The sequence below is a fragment of the Sorghum bicolor genome, chromosome 5, assembly GCF_000003195.3.
Source record: "Sorghum bicolor cultivar BTx623 chromosome 5, Sorghum_bicolor_NCBIv3, whole genome shotgun sequence".
Classification (NCBI taxonomy): domain Eukaryota; kingdom Viridiplantae; phylum Streptophyta; class Magnoliopsida; order Poales; family Poaceae; genus Sorghum; species Sorghum bicolor.
Window position 1 is genome coordinate 15,267,300 of NC_012874.2, and position 18,648 is coordinate 15,285,947.

Below are 18,648 nucleotides of genomic sequence, written 5' to 3' on the forward strand. Positions count from 1 at the left end.
GGGCCTTGTTCTCGGCCATGACGCCTTCTATCTGGTCAAAGCACCGTTTCCGGTACTTCGCCGTTTTCATTGCGTCCTACAAAGCAAGCATATAACGACCATGCAAGACAAGGCAAAAGAATGTGCAGCAGTGCAAAAAGCCGCTTACCTTGACTTCGTCGACAAGGCGCTTGGCCGCGCGCTCCACCCTCGCGGCCTCTTCGGTCTCGGCGAGCTCCTCATGCCCGATAAAGTGATCCCCGCGTTGGCGCCACACATACACGTGTTGGCGGCCATCACGGGGACGACCCTCGATCTCTTCCACCTCATCATCGGAGGCCGCCCGGGTTTCCACCTCCTGTGCTGCGTCACCCCCGGTGGTGGTCCCAGGTATTACTGGCCCTTGGACCAGACCTGGGGAGCCCGCAGCAGAAGAGGCTCCTGCTCGGGGCGGCGTGGGGACTTCACTCCCCCCGGCAGGAGGAGCGGTCGGAGACCTTCCCTTCTCTGAGGAGTCAGTTGGGGGAGCCTCTCCAGCCCTGTTCGGGCTGCTTGTCGTAGTCGGTGCCGCGCTCGGGAGCCCCTCGGTGCTCCCAGGCGCGACTGCAGCTGTTGGCTGCTCTGTGGTCTGGGGGGCCGCATCCCCAGAACCGCGGGCAGGCTCGCCCGTCCCTTGGCTGGCAACCTGGCCGGGGTCGACATCCGACGCCGTACTACAGGAACAAAAGTCAAATTTCAAAAAAAAAATCAAAGAGGAGTCCAAAAATACGTAAGTCGAACACTTACAGGTCTGATCGACGGTGGGTGGCGGTGAACCTCCTCCTCGCCCGGCCGGTCGGCACCTGCGCCCCCGTCTCGACAACTTGCGGTGCAGGGGCGTCGCTGGCCACTCGATCAGTAGCGGCCGGCGCATTATCTGGGCGACCCCGGGGCCGTCGGACCAACGACGGCGCAGCCTCCTCGTCGTCGTCGTCGTCAACGATCCGCACGAGCCGACGACGCTTCGGTGCTTGGCTGCTCTCCGCCGGAAGATCCGCCGGCAAAGGATCTGCCGGCAATGGCCTCTTCCCCGCTACCCTCTCCTCGGAGGTCGGGATGGGGCGGGCTTGGTCCTCTTCACTGCTGGTGTAATGAGTACACCGAGCAGCGTCGTCCTCTGGCGGGTCTTCTCCCGCAGGATTTTCCATCCCCGGTGCCAGTGATACATACACTGTGCACCGGTCGACACCGCCGATCTGCAAAAGCAACAGAGATGAGTCAACTGCCGACGATATACGAATGCTAAAACAGAATCTGTTACATACCTTTGGTGCTGGTCGTCCTAACTTGAAGGCTTGCACCCGATCACTGCCACGGATGAAGCCTCCGTCCGCGAAGTTAAACAGCTCGTTCAACAGCTGTTGTACCTCCGCTTTCTCCAAGATCTCCGACCGCATCCTGGTCGGGTCTGCGCTTCCGGCATACTCGTACGCCGAGTGCACCCTCTTCTGGCAGGGCATCACCCGGCGGCAAATGAAGTTGCCGACCACGCCAAGCCCGTCCAGGCGCGACCAGTCGATCAGCTTCATGAGATCCGCCACTGGACCGTCGAACTCCGGGCGGTCGGTCCAGCTCGTCCTCTTCTCAGGAATGTATCCCACGTCGCAGAACGTGGAGCTGCCTGGTTCCTCCCTGATGTAGAACCACTTCCTGTACCATTCGGTCAAGGAAGTGTTCCATGGACAGTGCAGGTAGCGATTCTTCATTCCATCACGAAGGTTGAGGTATACTCCACCTGCAACCTTGGAGCCTCCAACTGCTCCCTTCTTCCTCAAGCAGAAAAGATACCGGAAAAGATCAAAGTGCGGCTCTATGCCAACATAGGCCTCGCACAGGTGGATAAAGGTGGAAATGAGGAGAATTGAGTTCGGGTGCAGATTGCAAATCCCGATCTCGTAATACAAAAGAAGACCTTGAAGAAAAGGATGAACAGGAACACCAAAACCCCTCTTAATGAAATCTTCAAATACGACGATCTCACCGGCACGAGGGTCGGGGTAGCTCTCCCCCTCCGGTGCCCTCCAGCCGCCGAGCTCCGGGCCGTGCAGAAGCCCCATATCGACGAGGTCACCAAGAGATTTTGTGGTGCTGCGAGACTCCTTCCACTCCTTGGCCATCAGTTCGGCCCTCTTCCTGGAGTCGCTCTTCGCCATTAGAGGTGCGAATGTGGGCTTGAGTTAGGAAGATGCAGGAGATTGGAGAAGATGAGAGCGGAAGGTTTGAAGGCAATGGCAGGGTAAGTGGTACAGGCGGACCTATTAGGCTCTTATCAGCCCGCAACTCCACCTCTCCCACTTCCTGTATTCTCGGGAAGTGGGCAGGCCATGCGGCGGACGCGGCGTTTCGGTTTACAATGATTATAGACAATTAATGCGGCGGATTTTTCGTACCAATTGATGGTTTCCTTTTCTCAAACCATGCAAAGGCGGTTGCACAAGTTGCCAGGCGCAACTTTTCATGCATCCGTCTGACACCCCGTCAGGAGGCCTCGTCACGTCAATTTTAACTGGGAAGATCTTTTCAAAAAAAAAACAAGACGACACATACGCCAGAAAGTCAACAATCCGGGGACTGCACCGACCATCGGGCATTCGACGCTCGGGGACTGGTCGCCCAGTCTATCAGCTCGGAATTTCAAGGACTGCGCCGACCACCGAGCACTCGACGCTCGGGGACTGGTCGTCCAGTCTATCAGCTCGGAACTTCAAGGACTGCGCCGACCACCGAGCACTCGACGCTCGGGGACTGGTCGTCCAGTCTATCAGCTGGAAGCTTTAAAGGACTGCACCGACCACCGAGCACTCGACGCCCGGGGACTGGTCGCCCAGTCTATCAGCTAGACGCTTTAAAAAACTGCACCGACCACCGAGCACTCGATGCTCGGGGACTGGTCGTACAGTACAGCGACACAGGATTCTAAAAAACACTTGGTGCTTGGTGACTGGTCGATTAATCTATTCAATTGCAGTCAGACTGGTAAATTCCACTTTTTAGACCTTGCTACAAGGTTCATACTTCGCCTTCCAGCAAGCTCGGGGACTACATCGGTACGATGCATCTGGCGATGCATCTCAGTTACAGAATTTCTTTAAGGACTTTTGTTTTGACCCTGGCACCACGTGCCTGCGTCACCTACTACGAGGCTCGGGGACTAAGTGGGCACACTTCACCTTGCGGTGAATTTGCTTGCTTTTTTGACGTTTATACCTTTCAAAAAAGTAAAGTGGGCACACTTCACCAGGAAAGAAATCTTTTTTGATTTAGAGCACCATGCATTCTTCGAACAACCTGCTTCTTTGAACCTGCTTCTTCAATATCAATGTTGATCAACTGTCTTTTGAGTTGGTCAAAATACCGTTGCAACTGTTCGGGCAACTTTCCTGAAGACGTCAAGCCTCACTGATCGAAGAAGCTCAAGACGGCGTGTTACACCATAATACATGGTGCTCGGGGACTAGCTGTGGGGGTATAAACCCCTATACCCTTACGGCTGGACTTGGGCCAGGAGGCTTGGCCCATTACGAGACGAGTCCAAAGCTTGATCCGACAACCTGGAGTTCCGCGCAAGGAAACAAGATGTGGAGATCAAGCAGGATTCTGGTCGGTTAGAATAGGTGATATCGAATTATCCATGGCAATTGTAACCGACTAGGATTAGTTTCCAGATCTGTAACCCTGCCCTCCAGACTATATAAGGAGGGGCAAGGGACCCCCTAGGACACATCATATTCTCTCAACACAAATCAATACGACCAGACGCAGGACGTAGGTATTACGCCAACTCGGCGGCCGAACCTGGATAAAAAGCTTGTCCGTGTCTTGCGTCACCATCGAGTTCGTAGTTTGCGCACCGTCTACCGATAAACTACTACCGTGGGTATACCCCAAGGTAGACTGCCGACTAGCTTTCGTCGACAGCCATACGATGATTTATTTACGGGTTACACGTGCACCCATTTAATTTAATTTATTTATTTTTGTAAAAAAAGACTCAAGGGGTAAAGACGGTAATGAAAAAAAAGCCCTCCCCTCCTTCCACTTCCCGCAGACACCAGCCGGCGCGTGCGTGAAGGATACGCCAACGCCACGAACCGACTCTCCATCTTCCCGGGCAATAAAAACCCAGGAACGCATCGCCGTCTCCTCCCCCGCTTCGAGCAATCGATCCCCAGAGTTTTGGAGTCCCGCATCCTGATCTCCATCTCCCACCGCATCTCCGCGCGCGCCCCATCGCGATTTCGGCTCCGCGGCTGCCTCGATCGATTCCCCCAAGGCCGCAGGTGCTCCCTCCTCGCTCGATCCCCACTCCTCTCGACTCGTCGCCCCTTCGGATCCCGTTGCGATGCTGAGCCTGCCTCCTCCGGCCCCACCCGCGGCGGCGGCGGCGGCGGCGGCGGATGAGAAGCGTCCCTCGCCGCCGATGAAGGTGACGCTGCTTTTTCCGTACGCCGTGGACTGCGTGTTCGGCGGCATGCGCCGCGCCTGGGGCATGGCTCTCGTGGGGCTCCACGTCGTGACCCGTGTCGTCAAGGTCGTCTCCTTCACGACAGACGCAGAGGAGGTCCGCTTCTTGGTACCGATCTTCCGCGGCTGGGTGTACCTCGGCATCGCCGCCGTGGTGCTCGTGACGTGCGTCGACATCGTCTACTACTTGGTGAGTCTGCTCTTTCCGTACGCTGTGTTCTGCGTGGTCAGCGGCAGAGGCCGCCCCAGGGGCATGGCTATGATCAGCCTCCACATTGTGCTCTGTATCGTCAAGGTCCTCTCTTTCCCTACAGACCCTGAGGTGGCCCGCTTCTTGACACTAATCTTCCGTGTGTGGGTGTACTTTGGCATCACCGCCATGTTCCTCATGACGTGCGTGGACATCGGTCACTACTTGTATGGTTTGTACGCCTTGATGTTCCATCCGCCACAGCAGCAGCTGGTAGCGGCAGAGGTGCTGCTCCCGCCTCCACCTCCGGAGATGGACATGTGCTAAATTTGGTCTGTGGGTTCGGTATGTGTTTGATTGCTGGCAACAGGTGCGTTTTCTAACCCGTTCTTCAGTCTCTGTTTTAGTTGCTTACAGGTGTTGCTGCTCTCCTAGCTCAAGGTACATGCCCTCCCCTTCCCGGCCCTATCTTTGATTCAGCACTTATAATGACGTATTGCTTAACTATGCAGCTATAAGTATCTGAAACATTAAGTGTTGAAACAGAAAATATCTTGATTTTAGGTTCCATATATAGTGTAGTTGTCTGTGGCCCATATGATTTGGTGCAGATTTCGCTGCTTGTGCTAGACATTCTGTTTTCAATTTGTTTAGGCACTACTAGAAATTGGAAGATGCTTCAGGTGCTTCTTGTTTAGTAGCTATTAAATGGTATGTTTTTTCAAGCCTCAATCTATCTTTTGTAAAACAATGAATCCACAATGTGTTCATACTTCAGTAGTTGCAAAGTGGGAGCACTCCAGTGAATTTATTACTTAATTGTTCTGGTATGTCTTTTCCTTGTTTATTACTTTCTGTATTTTGTGTTATTTGTGATAAACAGGCTTTCTTGATGAAAGGATCAAGTGGCAAGCATCAGTGAGAGCACATCACTTGATGGCCCGATCTGGACGTGATCATCACAGGGAAGTGGAGTAAAAGATCAACCTGTTGAGTGCCATGACAACAAAAATGCCAGCGTGCTAAATTAGGACAGAACTAAGTAGACCTGGAAAATACTGCGAACGAAGTGGGAGAAGAACCAAGTTTGAAGCTTTTAACTGGAATAGCTATTACTTTTGTGTAGTTCGAAGTTTCTCATTTGCAATAGCTACTTTTTATTTCATAGTTTGTTCAGTATCTTTAGGAAATAAGATATGGTTTTTTATATCTCTAAAAGAATTTCAGTTGCCATTGTCTGTCCTGGAGTAGTGCTAAAAATAAATTTGTTTGATTTCACATGGTCTCTTGTTACTTGGGTTTCTTTTGTTCTCTGTGTTGTTTCTGCTGGGTCTTTGTCACTCCTGGTCACCCAAGTGTGACCTCTGTAGTATATGCACAAAAATATTACTAGTGTTGAAAAAGGTCTGAAATTTTTTAAATAAATGGTACAGAACAATGGTTTGTATATATAGTTTAGTTACATGTTTTTTAGTATGTGACTGTACTGTGAAAATCGGACAATAGGCAACTAGCATCTGGTACTTCCATTGCAGGCTGATTGGGAAGTCTAATTGAATTGTGGTGATTGGCCTGATTGGTGTTGGGTCTCACACAGAGGCCATATGCGGCATGTGCCAATGGTTATGAGTTCCCTTTCTGCAAAATGGAACAGCTAAAGGATTTTGTTTTCCCTTTTTGTGCGCATAATAAAAAAATGAAATGAACTGACTATTAATACTGTTGTACTGTGTCACACTAATTCTGTTTTATGTTTTGGAATTAGCTAGTCACTTGATATATGTCAAAACTGCTAATCTGATAGGATTTTCTTGTTAGTGATATCGATAGCTAATCTAACATTTTGTTTGTGTGACCTTTTGAATTATTATTCAAGTCTCTGTTTATTTTTTACATGCTTATAGGTGTTGCTGCTCTCCATGCTCAAGGTACATGCCCTCCCCTTTTGGACCCTTTCTTTGATTCAGCATCTTTAATGTCGTAATTGCTTAATTGTGCAGCTATAATAAGGATCTGAAATCTGAAATAATAAGTTTTGAAACAGAAAATGTCTGGATGTTAGGTTCCATATATAGTTGTTTGTGGCCCATATGGTTTGGCACAGATTTCTTTGCCTGTGCAAGACTTCTGTTTCCAATTTGTTTAGGCACCAATGGAAACTGGAAGATCCTTAAGGTGTTTAGCTATTAAATGGTATGTTTTTCAAGTTTTGTTCAATCTATCTTTTATAGAACAATGAATCCACAATTCTTAGTGTTGTGGATGATTGACTTGCTCCTTAAGGATCTTCCTGGTGTAGGTTATCCTCTCTTCGTTGCTAGAATGAGCATTTTGATGTTGCTGCTCCTTGCGTTGCATTTCTGTTGGTGTTATATTATAGTGTGGATAGTTCTGTTTACAATTCTACTAGTGTATATTGCTTTCTTAGTTTCTTTTGCTAGTACAGTCATTGATTGGGTGCATTGCGCTATAGTTTCACTGCCATTTCTTAATTTTACAGCATGTAAATTCTTTTGTCACATGACCCATCTTTTAGCTGTGAAATTAAATGCGAGTGTGTTGATATATATACTCGGAAATGTACTTCATATATTTAACAACCTGACTTGACTACAAAAGATCATGAGTCCATGTTGAATTAGCACTAATAATCTGAACATTGTTAGAAGTGCAATCCTTTTCTAGAAATTATTTCACTTGAGAAGGATGCATTTACTTGCACCATTTACTTGGACCTGTCAACATATGTAGGATATCGAACGTCATAATGTTCAAGTGCACATTATGTTCAACAAGGATGAATGACCCGGTTCAGGCAGGTCTTCACCAACTACAACTGGAAGACAGATGCTCAATCATATACATTGTGGACATAGCATTGATGAAATACAGAGGCTAGATTCTTTGCTAAGACAGCCTGAATCCTATGATACAGATTCATTTTCTTAGTAGATTGTTCCCCTTTTATGGGAAAGCTAATGATTTCAATGTTGCTATGGGCATCAGAGGCCAACCATTGTACTATAGGGCATAGACATATTGTTTGAACCGCTTAATAGTTTTATCAGGCTTCAAAAGCCTCAGCTTGGAATGGTAGTATATATGTATATACCTGGCTCAATGGGCTTGCAGTACCATATAAATGGGAATTACAGCCGTACATGGACTGAGTGTGTTGTGTAATAAAAAAGTACTCCACATGTTATGCGTTGGAGTCTCTAATTAACTATGTGTATGACTTGAATTATGTGTTTGTTTTAGGAGATCCATTATATCAGTCTGCTGCTGCCTGTCATGCATAGCAGTGGCTAAAGATGAGGCAGAATCGATTGGTCTTCTTCTTGGGAGTGCTTATGATAGCTGTTTACACTAGAGTTGTTTGTATACAATGTACTTAATCTGGATGTACTTGGCTTGTATGTAGCGCTTCTAAATAGTAAATACTACTGGAAACAATTTCAGTCTTATTAGCATTTTATTTTCAATATGCGTATCGAATTCAGAGACCAAATTACAAATCAGTATGTACAGATTGTGTGTGGCCTACCTCTGAAAAACAGCTTGTCTCTGTCAGTGTGTCCCAACACACAAGTTAAGCTTGATCAGACTGAGCTTCCTGTGTATTGTGTACTGCTACGACAGTGTCAATAGGTCACAAATCTGTGTTTCAGGCCTCAAAAAGTAGTTTTCGCCTGATAGCAAGTGTTGGCATATGAAAGCCATATGGTTTTAGGACGATGGCACTGCACCAGTAGATGAATCCGTTTGAGTTAGGTCATAATTTGTTTTCAGAGTTTGAACAGTAACTATTGGTTTATATCACATTTAAACGTTCATTAGTGTGCTAGTGTGTTCTAGTATCTGATCCGAGATGCTTGTGGCTTTTTTTCAGCCAGACTAAAAAAAATTCTAGTAGTGACCTAGGTCACTTGTTCTTTCAGGGCTTTTAATATACTACCTCTGTCCTTGAAAGTTTTAACTTCTAGAGTTGTTTTAAGGTCTTGTTTAGTTCCGAAATTTATTAGTACGCTGTCAATTAGAATAAAAAAGCGTAAGGATAGGAGCATGGTCATTGCGAAGCATTGGAAGATAATATATAGTCGTCCGAGGATAAGCCATATATCATTCTGCGTTGGCAAGACATTGATCAAGATGTTCGAAAGTTGGAGCAGAGCTGAATCTCTTATTGATCCATGTGTACGCCGGTCCGCTATATCCAAGATCAATGAAACCATGCTGTTTGACAAAATCACAGAAAACATTAATGCGCCTAAGATCAGGTCTACCAGGACCTAATTTTTCATTGGGTACATAATATCATTCATATCTCCCATAGAGAACATAGACAATGTGCTATGACTTACAACAAAATCCAGCACACGCATCCATATGGTAGTAGTGTTAATGTGATGAGAGTCACCGTAAATACAAACTAGCCCAAATTGTTTCTGGTCTAGATTATTACTACACAAGGCAAAAATATAGTTTTGAGACTGATCAACTACCGTGAGACTGGCCTTGAGCAGGGATTACCAGCGCATTTATGGCATTAAAACGATTAATTAAAGAAGTACGAGATGTGTCATCTAGTTTAAAAAATAAAACATACCTATGACTTAGTAGAGGTAATTAGGCGGGCAAGATGTGTCATCTTAGAACTGCTCGGGGATCCGCCCGATCCCCGACAGTTCCATGCCAGGAGTGTCATGGCGTCCACGACGCCTATGCGGCTGGTGCTGGAGCCTTTTGAAGATTGAGGTCGATAACAAGCTGAGTAGGGCTGCGAGCCGTACCCTCGCTTTTACTAGTGTCACTTCATGGCTAAGCTGTAGAGTGGGGTTCACCATGGGGGAGAGCATGATGTTTTTCGTCACCCAGATCTAGTTCGCCGAGAGGAAGCTGGCGATGATCAGGAATGTGAGCCGTAGCCATAGTGTCGGTGCCGTGGGGCGACGTATGGCAAGGATGCATTGAAGTGAGAGATTGATGTTGCTGGGATGGCGTGGTGGTATGGCTTATTGGAGACGCGGGTTGAGGCCGAGGTGGAGAGGTGGGTATGGGGGTTGAAACCATTGGTGGATGAGGAAGCGTCTTGGTCGGGTGGCTTAGGCTCCATGGTGAGGGGGACCGGCAAGGAAGTATAGTCGCTTGCCATGGTGGAAAGGGATAGAAGAAGACGTAGAAAGGGGAGTACAAACGTGAATGACGAGGGCTCATCAGTAAGATATAGCATACCTCCTTCAAATCTAGATCTCAGGCTATTGATTGCCACCAATTGAAGCTACAGACAACCTAGAGCAGACACATTGAATTGCATGATAGGGAGATTGGGAGGAGATTTGGCGCAGGGGATTCAGCTTCCGCCACTACACAGGTCCTATTGTGTGGTGCCCACTGAGAGAATCAGCGGAAGGAGCCAGACCGCTCAGATCGGATGAGGATTGGCACACAGGATGATGATCGGAAGGATTGGGATGGATTATAGCAAGGGGAATCAAGGATTGCGGGGGGGGGGGGGGGGATTGAGTGGTAGGAAGGTAACTCATGGCATAACGGCCAATGCTACTCAGAGTTCTCGTGGTCTAGTTCATAGCCCAACCTAATATAAATCATCATGGGAAGAAAAAAGTACCGATACATAATAGAAATACAGTCAACAGTGACTACACACAGACAGGAACAAACATTGATTTGAAATGAACAAATTATAATGTTCCTTTTTTTAGAACACACTCTGCATTAAATCTGACAAAATAGAAGTTAGTAGTAGCAGCACTACAGACTCTGTCAGAAACTAAGCGAGGGTGCAAAGCTTTAGCATTTCGGAGTGATCAAGGGGGAGAGTTTAACTCCATTGAGTTCAAGCAGTACTGTGATGAGCATGGAGTCAAATATTTCACCACAACTCCATATACACGGTAGCAAAATAGCACTATTGAGCGATAGAAATGCACCGTAGTGGGAATAGCTAGATGTCTGTTAAAGAGCAAGAGTGTCCTTGTGAGTTTTGGGGAGAAGCGGTGTCAGCTGCAGTCTATTTACTAAGTCCTTGTTTAGTTCGTAAAATTTTTTGTTTTTGGATACTGTAGCATTTCGTTTTCATTTGACAAACATTATCCAATCACAGAGTAACTAGGCTCAAAAGATTCATCTCACAAATTACAGGTAAACTGTGCAGTTAGTTTTTATTTTCATCTATATTTAATGCTCCATGCATGCGACCAAAGATTCGATGTGATGGAGAATCTTGAAATTTTTTGCGAACTAAACAAGGCCTAAACCGAGCCCCAACAAAGAGCCAGCAAGAGAAAACTCCATGGCACGACCGCAAGCCCAAAGTACATCATCTTCGCACGTTTGGTTGCATTGCCTATGTGAAGATAGTTGAGCCTGGTAACTAAAATGGTGTTTGTGAGCTATAAAGCAGAACTAAGGGTTATGATGCCTAGCCTTGTTGATGTGGCATAGCTCGGCGCCATGAAACATAGCGCTGACATCAGTGCTAATGTCAAACGCTGTCCTCGCCATCATCAGCTTTGCTTTCGAAGCTGCATGCGCTTTCGAAGCTGCATGTCGTCTCGTTATACCTGCTCGTGTGCTCTGCATGCATGCACCACCTCACTCAATTAATGTTCACGTGCAGTGCATGCATGTAGGTAGCTAGCCTCATGGCAACTAGGCCTTAGTTCCAAATGTTTTTCTAAAATAGACATTGTAACATTTTCGTTTGTATTTGACAAATATTATCAAATCATGGATTAACTAGACTCAAAAGATTCATCTCGTAAATTACATGTGAACTGTGTAATTAGTTTTTATTTTTGTCTATATTTAATGTTCCATGTATGCGTCTAAAGATTCGATGTGATGGAAAATCTGAAAAATGTTGCATTTTTTTGCGATGAAAGAAGAATCATATTAGATAATAGTTGGGTACATGAATACATTACAAGCACTCTGGATTACACAAATATTCAGAAAAAATCATCTAAGTTATACCCAAGCTGTGAATAGCTTTAGATCTCAAAACCAAAATTTTTTGAGAACTAAACAAAGCCCTAATATGCTGTAGTGCATGTGAGAGGGTGGTATGGCACATGGAAAGCTGTGTTTTTTTTTGTCTCGGTGAAAATATATTGATAGAGCCTTGTATAGTTACATTTTTTTTGTATCTGATTACTGTAGTATTTTTATTTTATTTGACAACTAATATCCAATTACAGACTAATTAGGTTTAAAAGTTTCATCTCATAAATTATAGGCAAACTATGTAATTAGTTATTTTTTAATCTATATTTAATATTCTGTGCATGTGTTCAAAAATTCAATGTGACGGGAGAAAAGAAAAATTTTGGAACGAAACAGGGCTCACGTGACCATGCTAGAGGCAAGTTTGTTGCCGATTTTTTTTAAAGGGACGGTGGATTTTTCACAAGAGATGAAGAGACTTTTTACTGCAAATAAAAAGATAATACCGTGTGATTGATTTTTCTATGCGTGGGTCCGTTGGTTGATCAGAATTTTTTTCTCAGTACTGAAATTACAAATTGCGTCTATAGAAAATGTAATGAACAAAATCTTCTATTTTGATATAATATATATGCAATAATAGTCGCCTGCAATGACCTTGGTCATGTGTTGCAACTAGAAAAAAATACTCATGTGTTGCTACTGAAAAAAGTAATATCATAATAATTTAAATTTCAACATGTGTTGTACTGTAAACACATATTTTCAACATGTGTTAGTTCGCGATTTTTTTACTTTGGCTACTACTGTAGCATTTTCGTTTAAATTTGGTAATTATTATCTAACTATAGACTAACTAGGCTCAAAAGATACGTCTCGTAAATTTCAGGTAAATTATACAATTATTTTTTTATTTATATTAAATGTTCCATGCATGCATCCAAAGATTTGATGTGATGAAAATCTAGAAATGGCTACACTGATGCCCACGGGACGCAAGGCTTGCGTGGCCGCATGAGGCCATTGGCTGAGCTGTATTCCCTCTATATAGGGTCTAGATGTCGTTTAGGATAGCGATACGATCTACGAAACACAACTTTGACCTCTTATTTTTATAAAAATATTTAGAAAAAATGATATATGTATTTTTAAAGACAAATCTATTCATAAATTTTTGATATTTGCAAACTCAACAATTTAAAAGTTATTGATGATTTATATTCCAAAGTTTGACCCAAACCTTGTCCAAAACGATATCTAAATTCTATACGAATGGAGTACTTGTATATTTCAACTTTTATGCATGAAGAAATCAATTTTTAGTTTTTGTGGCAATGCACAAAATTAATTACTCGCTTCATTCTAAATTATAAGTCATAAGTCATTTCAAGAATTTTGGAGATTTAAAGTATCTCAAGTTTAACCAAAATTATAAAGAAAATATAAAAATTTATGACATTAAATAGGTACAATATGACGAAATTTATGATGCCAACTAAGTATCAATGTATCAATAGATTCTTTATTAATTATATTTTTGTTATGAAAGTGCATTTGTCCCCTATGTGGGTTTTGGTGTATTGATGACATCCAATTTAGGGACTAATGCGTTGTATTTGAGATTTGCTACAGCTACTAGTCTCATGAAAGATGCAAAGGTTCGACTTAAGATGAAATGGTATCCCCCAATCTTCGTTCGTGAGAAAGGCGTTGGAATCAATCTAGAGCTTAATTGTTTTTCTTTAATTTTGGGGATAGGTATGCCGTACTATCAAGAGGGATTCAAAAGTTGTTGGTTTGGCGAAGATAGAGTGCTCAAGTCTTTCAACTAAAACTTTTTAGAGACACTCTAGCACCTCTCTTGCACTTAGGTTTAACTTCTGTGACTTCTGGTGTCGGAAGTCCCGACGCGGGTCGGAACTCCCGACGTGCTGCGCGAGAACTGTGAACGTCGGAAGTCCCAACGTAAGTCGGAAGTCCCGACGTTGAGTTCTGCGCGCGCACATGTCGGAAGTCCCGACAAGCGTCGGAAGTCCCGACGCCAGAACTTTGGCTGGCTGCTCCCTCGCACGAGCGTTAGCAGTCCCGACCAGCGTCAGCAGTGCTGACGCGTCGGAAGTCCCGACGCTTGTTGGAACTTCCGACGTTGCCGTTTCTGCGCTGACTCAGTTTGCCTGTTGAACAGTTTTTCCCCGTGAGTGTCGGAAGTCCCGACACTATGTCAGAACTTCCGACGTAGACCTGAGCAGACTTTTCTCCCAGTAGTATAAATAGCTCTCTCTGTGTTTCTAACCGTTACCCACTCTTTCATTGCGACCATCCCTCAGACTAAACAGCTCCCAAGCATTCAAGACTCCCCTCTCCTCCTCCTCTTTGCTCCCAACTTCGATTCACCTTAGATTTGGAGTGATTGGAGAGTGGTTAAGTGAGAGCAACGTCTTGAGAAGCTTGAGCACTTGATCTCTTCGTCAAGCCGGCAGGTTTTGAGTTTATTACTCTTGGGTTCTTGGAACCCTAGCCGGCTAGGCATCGTCCAAGAGCTTCCATCTTGTGGAAGAGCCTTGGAAAGTTTGTATTACCCGGTTTTTCTTAGTGGAAAGCTCAAGTGACCTTTGTGGTTACTTTGAGGGAGGCAAGGAGGTGAAAGAGACTCCGACCTTGGTGGTCACCTCAACAACGAGGACGTAGGAACTCCTAAGTGGGGTTGCCGAACCTCGGGTTAAATCCTTGTGTCTCTTGTGGTAGTTTGTCTTAAGATCTACTTGTATTACTTGTATTTGCTTGTGCTTCAACCTCCTTTTAGGGTTTGGTCTCGATCTACGGTTTGGGGGACTCTTGGTGTCAAGGAAGGTTCTCAACATCCTCTTCTAACCACTAGAGAGTGGTGTTGTAAGTTGTGGATCTCACAAAGTTCATTTAAGCACTTGTAGTTCATTTCCCGTAGGTGTCGGAACTGCTGACAGTTTGCGTTGGAACTTCTGACAACGTCGGAAGTTCTGACCCAAACTGTCGGGACTTCCGACAGTTACTGACAAGTGACTTTGAGTTTTGTGTAGAATTTTTATATACGCCTATTCACCCCCCCCCTCTAGGCATTGTTTAGATCCTTTCAATTGGTATCAGAGCGAGGTCTTCTTTTAGCACTTTACCGTGTGAGAAGAAACAATGTCGGAAACCGAAAAGACACAAGAATTGGCTAAGGAAATAGCCAAAGAACTGTTGGCAGCTCAATCAAAGCTTTTTCAAGATGAAATGAAGAAAATGCAAGATGAGATGACAAAGTTAAAAGAAGAGCTGAGCAAGAAAGTTGATGATGCAATAGGTAGTAGGAAATCTGATGAGGGACCTAGTGGACACAAAGACAATGATAATGAAAGTGAAGTTGGAGGTAAAGAAGAAGGTCAGTCTACTCCAACATGAACTTTGATTTTTCACAGCTTATCAAGGCTTCACATCATGCTCCATCTATCAACCTAGGGAAACCTCCTCACTTTGATGGAACTAGATATCCCGATTGGGCCTACAAAATGAAGATGCATCTCATTGCCGCAAATCTTTGGGAAGTGGTAGATGTTGGTGTAACATTTCCCACTGAAGATAGAGAGATCACTCCGGAGGAAGCTCACACCTTTCGTCAAAATGCACAAGCTGTAGCTATTTTAGTTTCAAGTTTGGCTCCAGATGAATTCAACAAAGTGAATGGAAGAGAAGTTGCCAAGGATATTTGGGAAGTGTTGAAGACAGCATTTGAAGGTGACAAGAGTGTGAGAATGGGTAACATTGAGTTACTTCATGGTGAGTTGGAAAGATTTGTTTTCCTAGAAGGTGAATCCACTCAGGCTATGTTTGATAGGATGATGTCTTTGGTCAATCGGATAAGATCTATTGGAAGCACTGAATGGGATGAAAACAAGGTTGCTAGGAAGATCTTGAGAACCTATAGGGCAAAGAACAACATGCTAGCATCAGTGATTATGGAAAGGCCCGACTATGATTGCATGACACCTCAAGAAGTTCTAGCCAAGCTCAAGCATCATGAGTGCCTTGATCAAGATGCAATCAATGCACATAGTCAAAATCCTAGTGCAATGGGATACAACAAGAATGTAGCTCTAAAGGTAGAGCAAGGCCATGAACACCACAAGTCATGTCAAGAAAAGAAGAAAGTGAAGGATGATTCATCAAGTGGTGACGAAGATTCTGATCAAGAAGTTGCTTTTATCATTAGAAATCTCAGAAAGTTTATGAAGAAGAAGGGTCATCAAAAGAAGAAGAGGTTTTGCTATGGATGTGGACAGACCGGTCACTTCATAGCTGAGTGCCCAAATATGAAAGACAAGAACAAGTACAACAAGAATAATGACAAGAAGTACAAAGGAAAGAAAAAGGGTGAAGCTCATCTTGGTGAAGAATGGATATCCAATGATAGTGATTCAAGTGATGAAGAGAAGAAGAAGAAGAAAGGAGCTGCAAATATTGCCATCCAAAAATCCTCATCATCACTCATGAACCTCCCAAAGGCTTCACCACCAAAGCTCTTCCCCAACTTGGACTCCAAACCAAGCCTCTTCGCCAACCTCATCGACGATGATTACTACACTCCAACTTGCCTTATGGCTAAGGGGGAGAAGGTAACTACCTCATCTGAAACCTCTAGTGATGAATATGATAGTCATGATGAAAACATAGAACAACTTGAGGCATCCTTGATAAAGAAATTTGGTCATAAGGCCTTCACTAAAATAAAAAGTCTAATGAAGAAATTAGAGAAGAGGGATAGATGCTTAGAGATGAAAGGTGATATAATTGTGCAAGAGAAGGAAAAGAACCTAGCACTTGAAGCATCTATCGCCGAGGAAAAGACGAAGGTTGAAAAGTTGACCGTTGAATTGTCTTTAGCCAATGACTCAATTGGGAAATTGACTAAGGAACATTCCTCGGTTGATGATCAAGTAGCTAGCCTTAAAAATGAGAATAGTATAGCTCAAGAAAGCCTCACAAGCTTTAAGGAAAAATACCGAATTCTTGAGTTAAACTATAACACTCTTTGGGCTAGCACTTCGACTTCTCCTAAGGCAACCAAAGACTCTAATGTCTCCACTAGCAACGGTTGTAAAAGATGCTACAAAGTTGATGTAAATGCATATGCTACTAACCTTGTTGAGTTAGAGAAAAAGGACAAGGAAATCAATAGGTTGAAGATGGAAATTAAGAAGGGGTGTAAATGCCAAGAGCAATCTAAAAGGACTATATACAAGGCATTTAGGCACCCATCCATCAAGGAAGGACTTGGTTTTAATAGGTATGATGGAAAGGTCAATGGAAGAAACATTGTGAACGGAGTGCCTTGTGTAAAGTTCAACAAGGGTGTTGCCCTTGATGAGCTTATCTGCAAGGCAAACAACAAGGTTTATCTTCCGTTGATTCAACCTACAAACAACAAGGAAAGCAAGATAAAGCCATCCGAAGCTCCCAAGCCACAAGCACCACTTCCACGGTGCTATGCTAGTGACTATATGTGTTGTTAGGGCAAAGATAGCAAGATCGTGGTAAAGTATGTTGGTGCCCACAAGAGGAAGGAAATATTGAGGAGTGTCTGGGTGCCAAAACTTTATGTGACTAACCCCCTAGGACCCAAATCTATTTGGGTACCTAAAACACAAGTTTGATTTGTCTTGGTAGGAATACTCCTCCAGTGGAACAAGTTGGGTGTTGGATAGTGGATGCACCAATCATATGACCTGAGAGAAGGATATGTTCACATCATTCCAACCTAGTGGTGAACAAAGTGGAAACATTGTATTTGGTGACAATGGAAAAGGAGAAGTACTTGGTTTGGGTAAAATTGCTATCTCAAATGATAACTCCATTTCCAATGTTTCACTTGTAAATTCGTTGAGTTACAATTTGTTGTCCGTCTCGCAACTTTGTGAAATGAGTTACAATTGTCTCTTTACGGATAAGGGTGTGGAAGTCTATAGAAGGGAGGATTCCTCTATTGCATTTACGGGTCACCTAAAAGGGAAACTCTATCTAGTTCATTTCACATCAAATAGAGTAAAGCCCGAGACTTGTTTAATGGCAAAATCTAGCATGGGGTGGTTATGGCATCGCCGACTTGCCCATGTTGGGATGAGGAACTTGGCCAAACTTCAAAAAGGCGAACACATCCTTGGACTAACAAATGTTTCTTTTGAGAAAGATAGGATTTGCAGTGCATGTCAAGCGGGAAAGCAAGTAGGAGCTAAGCATCCCGCAAAGAACATCGTGACAACCGAAAGGCCTTTGGAGCTGCTACACATGGACATATTTGGACCCGTGGCTTACATAAGCATTGGTGGTAACAAATATGGTTTTGTGATTGTTGATGATTATTCACGTTACACTTGGGTTTTCTTTTTGCGTGATAAAAGTGAGGTCCAAGGTATTTTCAAGAAGTTTGCAAGAAGAGCTCAAAATGAGTTTGATGTCAAGATCAAGAAAGTTAGAAGTGACAATGGGACGGAGTTCAAGAACACCAACATCAAAGAGTACCTTGATAAAGAAGGAATCAAGCATGAGTTTTCGGTTCCGTACACTCCTCAACAAAATGGTGTTGTGGAGAGAAAGAACCGGACACTCATAGAAGCCGCAAGAGCAATGTTGGATGAATACAAGACTCCGGTGAACTTTTGGGCGGAAGCGGTTCACACGGCGTGTCATGCTATCAACCGCTTGTATCTTCACAAGAAAAGAGAAAAGACCGCCTATGAACTTCTAACTGGTAAAAAGCCCAAGGTGCACTACTTTATAGTTTTTGGATCCAAGTGTTTCATACTTAACAAAAAGTCCAAAAGCTCAAAGTTTGCACCAAAGGTTGATGAAGGTTTAATGCTTGGTTATGGTACTAATGAACATGGATATCGTGTTTTCAATAAAACCTCCAGTTTGATTGAAATTGCGGTAGACGTGACCTTTGATGAAACCGACGGCTCTCAAAAGGAGCAAGTCAATGTTGAGATTGTAGG

At 44.2% G+C, this 18,648-nt stretch overlaps 1 protein-coding gene across 2 annotated transcripts; it reads left to right on the forward strand.

Moving 5' to 3' along the window:
• On the forward strand, positions 4,092–7,902 carry LOC110435587. 2 transcript variants are annotated; one of them, XR_002453350.1, is made up of 3 exons: positions 4,092–4,672; positions 4,797–6,865; positions 7,424–7,902. XR_002453350.1 is itself a non-coding variant. In XM_021461279.1 (2 exons), exons 1-2 carry the CDS (start codon positions 4,361–4,363, stop codon positions 4,818–4,820), a joined length of 336 nt encoding a protein of 111 aa, XP_021316954.1. In that variant the 5' UTR covers positions 4,092–4,360; the 3' UTR covers positions 4,821–7,902. The 2 variants fall into 2 exon arrangements, 1 of the variants encoding a protein (XP_021316954.1); XM_021461279.1 differs by having other exon boundaries at positions 4,797–7,902.